The 12,440-nt window shown below is 39.4% G+C and overlaps 1 protein-coding gene and 1 long non-coding RNA gene across 2 annotated transcripts in view; one reads left to right on the top strand and one right to left on the bottom strand.

The window, feature by feature from the left end:
• LOC144286258 (uncharacterized) overlaps nt 1–3,829 on the bottom strand; it is a 29,863-nt gene extending 26,034 nt beyond the window's left edge. Inside the window, exon 1 of the long non-coding RNA XR_013354303.1 lies at nt 2,849–3,829. This is a non-coding gene — a long non-coding RNA (uncharacterized LOC144286258). The remainder of the gene's footprint in view (nt 1–2,848) is intronic.
• Nucleotides 3,297–7,920, top strand: SMG8 (SMG8 nonsense mediated mRNA decay factor). The gene is made up of 4 exons (XM_077852468.1): nt 3,297–5,106; nt 5,790–5,935; nt 6,204–7,076; nt 7,489–7,920. Exons 1-4 carry the CDS (start codon nt 3,348–3,350, stop codon nt 7,684–7,686), a joined length of 2,976 nt encoding a protein of 991 aa, XP_077708594.1. The 5' UTR covers nt 3,297–3,347; the 3' UTR covers nt 7,687–7,920.
• The last annotated feature ends 4,520 nt before the right edge of the window (nt 7,921–12,440 follow it).

The following is a 12,440-nucleotide window of genomic DNA, read 5'->3' as shown; positions in this document are numbered from 1 at the left end:
CTTTTTTTTAAGTAAACTCTACCCCAAATGTGGTGCTCAAATTCACCATCCTTTTTTTTTTTTTTTTTAAGATTTTATTTATTCATGAGAGACAGAGAGAGAGGCAGAGACATAGGCAGACAGAGAAGCAGGCTCCCCACAGGTAGCCTGATGCAGGACTTGATCCCAGGACCCCAGGATCACAACCTGAGCCAAAGGCAGACAACCACTGGGCCTCCTACGTGTTCCTCAAACTCACCATCCTGAGATCAAGAGTGCCATGCTCTACCATCTGAGCCAGCCACGTGCCCCGATGAGAACTTTTAAGATGTATTCTCTTAGCAACTATTTTTTCTGAGGAGGGGCAGAGAGAGACTTAAGCAGGCTCCATGCCCAGCAAAGAGCCCAATGTGGGGCTCAGTCTCACAACCCTGAGATCATGACCTAAGCCAAAATCAAGAGTCCATCACTCAACTGAGCCACCCAGGCGCCTCTCTTAGCAACTTTGAAATATACAAGACAGTATTAATATGTATAGTCACCATGCTATACCTGAATACTGGAACTTAATACTGGAAATATGGACCTTTTGACCACCTTCACCCATATCTGTACCTCTACCCCCTGGCCCAGCAACCACCACCAGGCTTTTCTCCATTTCTATGACCTAGGTTCTTTTAGATACCACATATAAGTAAGATCATACCTAAATGAGACAATTCTTGATACGGATTTAACACAGAGCCAAACTTACAAAGTAAATTATCTGTATTTATTATTATTTTGTCATTATTTGATATCCCAAGTAAGAACTCATTAAAAATAAATTATCTAATTCCATTTCTATCTTAAAAAAAAAGATTTTTTTAAATTTTTATTTATTTATGATAGTCACACACACAGAGAGAGGCAGAGACGTAGGCAGAGGGAGAAGCAGGCTCCATGCACCGGGAGCCCAACGTGGGATTCGATCCCGGGTCTCCAGGATCGCTCCCTGGGCCAAAGGCAGGCGCTAAACCGCTGCGCCACCCAGGGATCCCCGAAAAAAAAAAAAAGATTTTATATATTTATTCCTGAGAAACAGAGAGAGAGGCAGACATAGGCAGACAGAGAAGCAGCCTCCTTGCCAGGAGCCCAATGTGGGACTCGATCCCAGGACCCCAGGATCGTGACCTGAACCAAAAGCAGACGCTCAACCACTGAGCCACCCAGGCACCCCTACTCCATTTCTATCTTAAAGCCAAAAGTATTTAAAAATAAAATCTAACCATTCAAAACTCCAATCAACTAAACCAAATATTGAGTTAAGGCTTTCCACATTTCAAGAAAGAATTGTTCAATATTAGAAATTGGAGAAAGTGTTCATTGCAGAAAAATTAGAAAATAGATGAAAATAAAAGATATTGAAAAGTACAGCATAGGAAAGACAGTCAATAATGTTGTAATAGGGACACCTGAGTGGCTCAGTGGTTGAAGTAGTGATCCCGAGGTCCTAAGATAGAGTCTCACATCGGGCTCCTGGAGGAGAGCCTGCCTCTCTCTCTTCCTGTATCTCTGTCTCTCTGTGTCTCTCATGAATAAATAAATATAATCTTTAAAAAAATAATAATGTTGGGGATCCCTGGGTGGCTCAGCGGTTTGGCACCTGCCTTCGGCCGAGGATCAAGTCCCACATCAGGCTCCCTGCATGGAGCCTGCTTCTCCTCTGTCTGTGTCTCTGCCTCTCAATCTGTGTCTCCCATGAATAAATAAATAAAATAAAATTTAAAAATAATGTAATAACTATGGTGACAGATGGTAACTAGTTATTATGGTGAGCATTTCATAAAGTATACAATTTTTTAATCACTATGGTGGACACCTGAAACTAATGTAATGTTGTATGTCAACTCTATTTCAATAAAATAAATTTTAAAAAATAATAAAGAGGGATGTCTGGGTGGCTCAGCGGTTGAGGGTCCGCCTTCAGCTCAGGGTGTGATCCCGGGGCCCTGGATAGAGTCCCACATTGGGCTCCATGCGTGAAGCCTGCTTCTCCCACTGCCTGTGTCTCTGCCTCTCTCTCTCTGTCATGAATAAATAAAATCTTTAAAAATAATAATAAAAAAGAGGACATCTACCACAAAACCTGCATACAGATGTTTGTAGCAGCTTTATTAATAATTTCCAATACTTGAAAGCAACTAAGATGTATTCTAGTAGGCAAATGGGTAAATAAACCATGGTGCATCTAGATAACAGAATATTCTTCAACACTAAAAAGAAATGAGCTATCAAAGCATGAAAAGATAGATAAAACTTAAATGCATATTACTAAGTGAAGAAGCCAACCTGAAAAAGCTATGTACTGTATGAGTCCAACCATAGGATAGTGTGGAAAAGGCAAAAATATGGAGATAGTAAAAAGATCGGTGGTTGCAGGAGGTTGGAGATAATGATGTATTAATGTAGGTTCATAGATTGCAACAAATATACCATTCTACTACAGAATATAGCGATGGGGGGCGGGGAGAATGTGCTCGTGTGTGGAGCAGAGGTTACCGTGGAACTTTCTGCACAACTAAACCTAAAACTTTTTAACCTAAAATAAACCTAAAACTTTAAAAATAAAAGTCTACTGAAATAGAAAACGAAAAAAAAAAAAAAAAAAAAGAGGAAAAAGAAATAAAAGTGAATAAATTCTAAAACGTTTTAAACATTGTAATATATATTTTAACATTTTGGTATATAGTCTTCCGAGACTGAGAAATTATGTTTTTAAAGCTTGTACTCCATAAACTTTCCAAAACCACTGGCTTGCTTTCCCACTGATGTGAGTGAATGAAATCTTTTATGGAAAGTACACAAGAAAGGAAATCCGTTCGCCTACCTTGCTTTGCCAGATTATCTCTTGAGCTGTGTTTCTCAAACTGTGAACTGTGTACATTAGGATTTAGTTGAAATGCAGGCAGTGATTCAGTAGGTGTAGGTTAGGGCCCGAGATCCTGCATTTCTAAGTAGCTCCCACGTGGACCTGCAGACTACACATTCTGTAGCGAGGTTCCAGAGTTTAAACTGAACCACTATTCTGTTTTTCCAAGAGTTTGACCAGCTTCCTTTGCAGTGTTTTTGCATTCCTTGAACTGCAAACTAGCTGTTTCCGATTGTCTCTTTGATCTCTCAATTCCTACAGTCACCGGCTAAGGAAAAACCTAAACAAGGGGCGGTATCGCCGTAGGGAACCCGCGGAAAATTAGGAGGAGCGGGAGGCGGAACCTAAAGTGAAAGCAACCAGGAACTGAAGAAGCGGAGGAGGGATTTCGAAATTGGACGAAAGCCGGTTGGGTTTTCTGGGCGGACCGGAAAGAGTCTAGAGAAGTCTCTGCACCATGGCGGGTCCTGTCAGCTTGCGAGAGCTTCTAATGGGAGCTTCATCCTGGACCGGCTCTGAAAGTCCGGAGGGAACCCCTACAGAGGGCGGAGGGAGCGTGGCTGGCGGACCGGAGCCTCCTTGGCGAGAGGATGAGATCTGCGTGGTGGGAATCTTCGGCAAGACCGCCCTGCGCCTGAATTCCGAGAAGTTCTCACTAGTGAACACGGTTTGCGACCGACAGGTCTTTCCCCTCTTTCGCCACCAAGATCCTGGGGACACAGGGCCTGGAATCAAGACCGAGGCTGGAGCCGTGGGGGAGGCTGGTGGAGCCGGAGACGCTGGGGCGGGGACCGGGGAGTCGGTTCGGGGAGCTGTAGCGGGCGCTGAAGGTAACCGAACTGAGCCGGGCTCCCAGGACTACAGCCTTCTGCAGGCCTATTACAATCAGGAAAGCAAAGTTCTTTATCTTCTTCTCACTTCCATCTGTGACAATTCGCAGCTTCTGCGGGCTTGTCGTGCCCTTCAGAGCGGGGAAGCTGGAGGTGGCCTCTCGTTACCTCATGCAGAAGCCCACGAGTTCTGGAAGCATCAGGAAAAACTGCAGTGTCTCAGTCTCCTTTACCTTTTCTCCGTCTGCCACATCCTGCTTCTGGTCCATCCCACTTGTTCCTTTGACATCACTTATGATCGAGTATTCAGAGCCCTGGATGGACTGAGACAGAAAGTACTGCCCCTCCTGAAAACGGCCATTAAGGATTGCCCAGTTGGCAAAGACTGGAAGCTAAATTGCCGACCTTGCCCACCTAGACTCCTTTTCCTTTTTCAACTCAATGGAGCCCTCAAGGTGGAACCCCCTCGGAGCCAAGACCCAGCTCATCCAGACAAGCCCAAGAAGCATTCTCCTAAAAGGAGACTGCAGCATGCCCTGGAGGACCAGATCTATAGAATCTTTAGGAAGAGTCGTGTCTTGACTAATCAGAGTATCAATTGCCTCTTTACTGTGCCTGCCAACCAGGCTTTTGTGTACATAGTTCCGGGAAGCCAAGAGGAGGACCCAGTAGGCATGTTGCTGGACCAACTTAGGAGTCATTGTACTGTCAAGGACCCAGAATCTTTGCTGGTGCCTGCACCCCTTTCTGGGCCCAGGCGATACCAGGTGATGAGGCAACATAGCCGACAACAGCTTTCTTTCCACATTGACAGCAGCAGTTCCAGTTCTTCCGGGCAGCTAGTGGATTTCACTCTTCGGGAATTTCTGTGGCAGCATGTGGAGCTAGTCCTAAGCAAGAAAGGTTTTGATGACAGTGTGGGCAGGAACCCACAGCCTTCCCATTTTGAACTTCCCACTTATCAGAAGTGGATCTCAGCAGCTTCAAAACTGTATGAAGTAGCTATTGATGGGAAAGAGGAAGACCCAGGGTCTCCCACTGGGGAGCTAACATCTAAGATTTTAAGCAGTATTAAAGTCTTGGAAGGGTTTTTGGATATTGACACCAAATTCTCAGAAAACCGGTGCCAAAAAGCTTTACCCATGGCCCATAGTGCCTATCAGTCAAATTTGCCTCATAATTACACAATGACTGTCCATAAGAATCAGCTTGCTCAGGCTCTTCGAGTGTACAGTCAACATGCTAGGGGTCCAGCCTTTCACAAATATGCCATGCAGTTACATGAGGACTGCTACAAGTTTTGGAGCAATGGCCATCAGCTCTGTGAGGAGAGGAGTTTAACTGATCAGCACTGTGTACATAAATTTCACTCCTTACCTAAATCAGGTAGCTAAAATTTTCTCAGCATTTTGAAATCAGAATTAAGCTGTGTTTCTATTCTTGTGGGGTTTTTAAATTATTATTTTTGAGTAATCTCTTTGCCCAAAAAGGCACTCAAACTCATAACCCTGAGATCAAGAGTTGCATACATCACTGGTTGAGCCAGCCAGGCAACCCTTTATTTTTGTTTTAAGAGAGGCTGTTCACTATGTATTGATATTTTTTAAAGAGCCCTACAGAAATTCAGTTGCATCAAATTTAAGTTTTCTCTCTTGCTGTAAAAAGAAAATAACAGCTATGACTACTAATTATTTTCTTGTATTTAAAGGATGAACCATAGGAAATTGGTAAATGAAAACTGTTAACATAAAGTTCAGAAATTACATATTCACATTTTTACCTTGGAGTTTTTGTTGAACTAAAAAGAAAATACAATGAAATGCAAGGTCACCATAATGAAAATAAAATTTACTTAGAAAGCCTAAGACTTTAGGTTGAAAATATATATCATTTTATGTATTTTCAGTTGCTTCTTGTGTGTGTGTATTTAGGCAAGGTTTTGTGTTTTTGATGGGTTTTTTTTTCCCTTTTCCCTTCCAAAGAACTGTTTGGAAAATTTGGGGGGTTAGATGTATAGAATGTAAAATAAATTTGACTCTGTGTTGTGTGTATGAAATTGTATTTTCCAGGAGAAAAACCAGAGGCCGATAGAAATCCTCCGGTGTTGTATCACAATAGCCGAGCTCGATCTACTGGTGCCTGTAACTGTGGAAGGAAACAAGCACCTCGAGATGATCCCTTTGATATCAAGGCAGCTAACTATGACTTCTATCAGGTAGTCTCTACATTTTTTTCTTCCTCTTTTTCCTCCTCCCACCCCCCCCTTTTTTTTTGTTAACTACAATTTAAGTAAAAATACATATTTTCAGATGCAAAATATGTAGAAAAGTAAATGAGACTGGAATGTGATATATAGATAAGGGAAGGTTCTTTATATATATTTACTTACCCATTCATTGTTAACCTTGCTTTTTAGAGTGAAGAGTGTGTTATTTTAAATGAAAAGTTCACAAGTTTGTTTACTTTGTTTTTTTCCTGTATAGCTTCTGGAAGAAAAATGTTGTGGAAAATTGGATCATATCAATTTCCCAGTATTTGAACCAAGTACTCCAGATCCTGCTCCTGCCAAAAATGAATCTTCTCCTGCCCCTCCAGATGCAGATGCTGATAAACTTAAAGAAAAAGAACCTCAAACCCAAGGAGAGAGCACAAGTCTGAGTTTAGCTTTGAGTTTAGGCCAATCCACAGATAGTTTAGGTACCTATCCAGCTGATCCACAAGCAGGAGGAGATAATCCAGAAGTTCATGGTCAAGGAGAAGTAAAAACTGAGAAGAGACCAAATTTGGTTGATAGACAGGCATCTACAGTTGAGTATCTCCCAGGCATGCTGCATTCAAATTGCCCTAAAGGTCTCCTACCCAAATTCTCCAGCTGGTCATTGGTTAAATTAGGCCCTGCTAAGTCTTATAACTTTCATACAGGTTTAGACCAACAGGGCTTCATTCCAGGAACAAATTATCTTATGCCTTGGGACATTGTCATCAGGACTAGAGCCGAAGATGAAGGAGACTTAGACACAAATTCTTGGCCTGCTCCAAATAAAGCTATTCCTGGAAAGAGAAGTGCAGTTGTAACAGGAAGAGGAAGACGGAGAGATGACATAGCTCGAGCATTTGTGGGCTTTGAATATGAGGACTCTAGAGGTCGAAGGTTTATGTGCTCAGGGCCTGACAAAGTAATGAAAGTAATGGGAAGTGGGCCAAAGGAGTCTGCTCTGAAAGCCCTGAATAGTGATATGCCCTTATATATTCTGTCATCATCTCAGGGTAGAGGGCTAAAACCACATTATGCTCAACTTATGAGGCTTTTTGTTGTAGTTCCCGATGCTCCTTTGCAGATAATACTAATGCCTCAGGTAAGAAATACAGCCTTTTCCATCCTTAAACAAAAATGTTGATGCTTGTTTTGATTGTTTTTTAAAAGTACAATATAATATCAAAATAATTATTTCATTAAACAGGCCTAAAATTTAAATATCTTGTATGTCTAATATTCTAGTTCTTTGAAAATAAATCACGTGTTTACTAGTTTACACCATCAATTCCATTGTTTAGTTCAAAGGCAGAATTTGAAGTTAAAAATCTGTAGAAAAGCAGGATACTGTTTGAGGCTACATAATGTAATACTGAGTATTCATTAGAGTTAAGAGTATACATTACCTTCTTAATCTTATATGGTCTTTGAACCTATTGCTTGTTTAGGTATTTATCTTTTAGGTGTTTCTTACTGAAAAATGTAAAAATAAGTACATTATCTTTATTTTTCAGGTTCAACCAGGCCCACCACCTTGTCCAGTATTCTACCCAGAAAAACAAGAAATCACTCTTCCACCAGATGGCCTCTGGGTTTTGAGATTTCCTTATGCATATGTAACTGAGAGAGGACCTTGTTTCCCTCCTAAGGAAAACGTGCAGTTAATGAGTTACAAGGTGCTCCGTGGAGTTCTTAAAGCAGTAACCCAATGAGTGTTTTACAGCCAGTTCAATCTTAAAGCTGGTGTTTGGTTTTGGTGTGTATGGGTTTGTTTTTGTTTTGGTATATGTATGCTGTGTTTTCTTGAATCCAAAATGTGTTTTGGTTACAGGAGTTCAGTATTAGGACAGTAGTTGTTCCATTATTTCATGATATTATTGATATTTATTGTAAATGGGCCTACAGTTTGCTAATAAACATTGGTTCTTCTAGAAAAGGGCATAAAATGCCTGGTTGATACCTGTATTTTGTTTCTGTTTCACTGTCCATGATAAAACATGTTTCTATCATAACTGAATGTTCCATAATCATGTTGAGCCAAAACTTTGTTTTGGTTAAAATGATATTTTAGCTGGGATTTTCCTTAAGATGCCACTTCTGAAATTATCTTCAAAATAAGATCATCCAGTGGATTATCTGGTAATGGTATGAGGATGTAATTGCATAAAAAACCCTATTGTTTGGCTCACAATTCTGGTACCTAAGTTAGACTGTTTTGTTCTTACTATTTTATTCCTGGACTGATGAGATATCATGTTTTATTTTTTTAATTTAATTTTATTTCATTTTTTAAATTTGAGAGATACCATATTTTGAATGAATGCTATCTGAACTAAAACTTTTTTAAAAAATTTTTTTAAAGATTTTTTTTTTTTAAGATTTTATTTATTGATTCATGAGAGACACAGAGAGAGAGGCAGAGACATAGGCAGAGGGAGAAGCAGGTTCCCTACAGGGAGCCTGATGTGGGACTCGATCCCAGGACCCTGGGATCATGACCTGAGCCATAGGCAGATGCTCAACCCCTGAGCCACCTGGGTGCCCCTATTTTTAAGTAATCTCTATACCCAACGTGGGACTCCAATTCTGGAAATTAACCTATGTTCTTGCATCCCATCCTTATTTTTCATCCTTTTTAATTTTTCATTCCTTGTATATCATTTTTTAACAATCACTGTTAACTTTTTGTACTAAGCATGGTTCTTAGTTTGTTTTATCAAGTATTGCACTGCATTTGGAAAATACAACTAGATTGCTCTGTAGGACATATATTAATAGTTGATTGTTTTTTTCCTTTTAAAGACTAACTTATTGGGATCCCTGGGTGGCGCAGCGGTTTGGCGCCTGCCTTTGGCCCAGGGCGCGATCCTGGAGACCTGGGATCGAATCCCACATCAGGCTCCTGGTGCATGGAGCCTGCTTCTCCCTCTGCCTATGTCTCTGCCTCTCTCTCTCTCTCTCTCCGTGACTATCATAAATAAATAAAAAATTAAAAAATAAAATAAAATAAAATAAAATAAAATAAAATAAAATAAAATAAAGACTAACTTATTTATTTTAGGGAGGTGGTAGGGGCAAAGGGAGCCTGAGAAGGAGAGCAGACTGTTTAGGGTTTTTAAAAAAGATTTATTTATTTATTTTAGGGAGAGGAGGAAGGGGCAGAGGGAGTCAGAGAGGAAGACAAGCTGACTCCTTGCTGAGCCCAGAGCTTGATTTGGGGCTTGATCTTATGACCCTGAGATTGTGTTCTGAGCTGAAACTAAGAGCCGACCACTGGCCACTTAACTGGCTGAGATACTTAGGTACCCTTGTTTTGCTTTGTTAATAGCCTATAAGACTTGAATAAGGGTTGGGTAAACCCTTATTACAACCCTTGTTACAAGTTAAAGGAACTGTAACAAAGTAGTTTGTAAGAACAGATAAGGTGTTGAAAGAGAAAACTTGTGACTTTTTTTTGTTTCTTTTTTGATGTCATTCTTACATGGAACAATTTTACATTCCTGCTAAAATGAGAAAGTGATTTTCCTTCATTACTTTTATTGACAGAAGCCATCCTAATTTGAACTTCTGTAGTTTTCAAATACAAAGTTTTACGCTATTTGTATTTATAGCCTGCTTAAAAGACAATTGCAGAACTTCATGTTTTTATTCATAAATTGGTTTATAGAGTGTTGCATTGGAGAAATATGGACTATACAATTTGTATTGCTTACTGCCTTTCACATCAGTAATATAAACCTTATTCAGCCAATTTCAAAAGTGATTTTATTAAAGAAGTTATATTTGTTCTGTAGCAGCACTTGCATTGCCTTTGCTTAGCAAATGCTTCTCTTTTTGTTGAGATATAGGCAGATGATTCAAAATGATTTTTTTTAAAGAATCACTAGGTCAGAAGGGACTTCACAGGATATCCTTTAGTCTGTTGGTAAGTCTGTTGTAACTATGAAAAGTTGTATAGAATTTTAGGAAGTGAATTATATCTTATTCAAGGAGTGCTTATTATTTAAAGGACTAATATGATAAATCTTTCTGTCATGTAAATTACATTCTGATTTTTTAAAATGGCTTCACATGTTGGTTTAAAGTCATGTTGCCCTATACTACTTAAACAGGGAATCTGTATCTTAGTAGAAAAACAAACAAACAAAATCTTCCAAGAAACAGTTAAACAAAGAAAGTAGGAAAATGGGGCTGGGAAATACTGATTCACAAAAATAATAGCTACCCTTTATTGAATAGCATAGGATAATAATAGCTATTTCATGAATGTCCACTTGTTATGTACTTTACTAAACATTTTGGATACATTGCCTCAAATCTTCAAAACATTTCAAGATAAATCTATTTTGTAGATCAAGAAATTAAAGTTTCAAGTGGTTAAATTATTTGTCCAAGGCTGCATAGAGAGGGAATAGCAAAGTCGTAATTTAAATTGAGTACTCTGATTTTATTTTATTTTTTTAAAGATTTGTTTATTTATTTATGATAGACATAGAGAGAGAGAGGCAGAGACACAGGGGGAGGGAGAAGCAAGCTCCATGCCGGGAGCCCGACGCTGGACTCAATCCGGGGACTCGATCCCGGGACTCCAGGATCACGTCCTGGGCCAAAGGCAGGCGCCAAACCACTGAGCCACCCAGGGATCCCCTAGTACTCTGATTTTAAAGCTATACTCTTCCTATGTCCTGCCTTCTTAAAAAATATAAAATTGAAAATTGCATGTCAGTTCCTTCAACTGCGTATTTGACTCTGATCTAAAACATGTGAATGGGTGAGTTTTTAATGTCAGAAAAATTGGGCATGATACCCCAAAAAGTATTAGTTTCTTTTAAGTCTTAGTTTCTTAATTGTCTCCAAACTGTATTGAATCTTTATATTATACCATCTCTCATTCCAGATTTTCTCCGGTGTAAAATAATACTATCATAGATTGAAGCCAAAAAAAAAAAAGATTCTATTTGCTTAAGAAACCTGGACAAGTCAGCAAGTCAGGTGGCTCAGTCCATTGAGCATACAAACTCTTGGTTTTGGCTCAGGTCATGAACTGATGGGTTGTTAGGATCCAGCCCCAGGTCAGGCTCTGTGGTTGTCAGGGAGAGTTGGCTTGAGGATTTTTCCTCTGTCCATACCCTCTCCTACTCACTGTCTCTCTCAAATAAATAAATCTTTTAAAAAAAGAAAAAGAAACCTGGATAATTTACTTAATTCTTGAATATTATTTTCTCTAAAATGGCAATGGTTAAGTAAATGAATGAATAAATTAATAAAATAGTAATGATAATCGCTATTTATCACAAAGGGTGTTTGTAAGGAGTAAAGGAGTATATATATAGGGGCACCTGGGTGGCTCAGTTAGTTAAGCATTTGCCTTTGGCTCAGGTCATGATCCCAGGGTTCTAGGATGGAGCCCCATGTTGGGCTCCCTGCTTAGCAGAGAGCCTGCTTTTCCCTCTCCCTCCAACCTGCTGCTCCCTCCTGCTTGTGCTCTCTCTCTCTCTCACTATCAAATAATTAAAATCTTTTTTAAAAAGTATATATATAAAGCTCCTAACAGACACATAAATAAGTTATTGAGAATAATTACAATTTATCTTGAATTTTCTTATTTATTTTACCTTTAAGGTATCCCATAAATCTAATAGTTTTGGAGATGGTGAATAAATTTTGGTTTTAGTCCTATCTTTTATAATCAGGTAAACAGTACCTAGTATATGCAAAATCCTGTGGTAAATAAAACACCATGACATGTAGCTGTTTTATAGACTTGAATTTGTACCTTTCCTCTTGTATCTTTGGTCTTTTATTTTTTTATTTTATTTTTTTTATTTATTTATTTATGATAGTCACAGAGAGGGAGAGAGAGGCAGAGACACAGGCAGAGGGAGAAGCAGGCTCCATGCACCGGGAGCCCGACGTGGGATTCGATCCCGGGTCTCCAGGATCGCGCCCTGGGCCAAAGGCAGGCGCTAAACCACTGCGCCACCCAGGGATCCCCCTTTTAAACCTGATTTAATTTTTGTTAGTTTGTTTATGCTTCAGATATGATAGCCTCTTAAATCCTTTGGCCATTTCTGTCTCCTTTCTGTCTCCTACAAGTTTGTGCCTGTCCTAAGATGCAGCAAACAGAATTGTACTCAGTTTTTGGAATGCTGCACAGTTGTGCACAGAGGCCAGCTAGTAGTTTATGTTTAATTTTCAATACTCTGAATTATTTTTATTGGCCTAAGTTGGCACAGCAGCTCACTGGTTTAGTGTTTTAAGGAACCAATTTACTGCATTTCCAAATATTGGATACCATCTAAAGCTTTAGTTTATTGGTCTTGTAAAATGAGGATAATAACTCTCTTATCTACCTCAAAAGATAACCTTGGTTCAAACTCTTAGTCTTGTTAATTGAAGTCCTTTACAAACTCTTATAAATAGAAGGGATACTTATTATTCTTTGTCTGTTTGTAACAGAACTTAG

Source organism: Canis aureus, chromosome 16, assembly GCF_053574225.1.
Source record: "Canis aureus isolate CA01 chromosome 16, VMU_Caureus_v.1.0, whole genome shotgun sequence".
NCBI classification, from domain to species: Eukaryota; Metazoa; Chordata; class Mammalia; order Carnivora; family Canidae; genus Canis; species Canis aureus.
This window is presented reverse-complemented; position numbering and strand designations above follow the sequence as displayed.

Coding starts and splice junctions, on each gene's coding strand:
- SMG8 (XM_077852468.1), top strand. CDS start 3,348: ATGGCGGGTCCTGTCAGCTTGCGAGAGCTTCTAATGGGAGCTTCATCC. Junction 5,107..5,789: donor TCACTCCTTACCTAAATCAG/GTAGCTAAAATT, acceptor TGTATTTTCCAG/GAGAAAAACCAGAGGCCGAT. Junction 5,936..6,203: donor CTAACTATGACTTCTATCAG/GTAGTCTCTACA, acceptor TTTCCTGTATAG/CTTCTGGAAGAAAAATGTTG.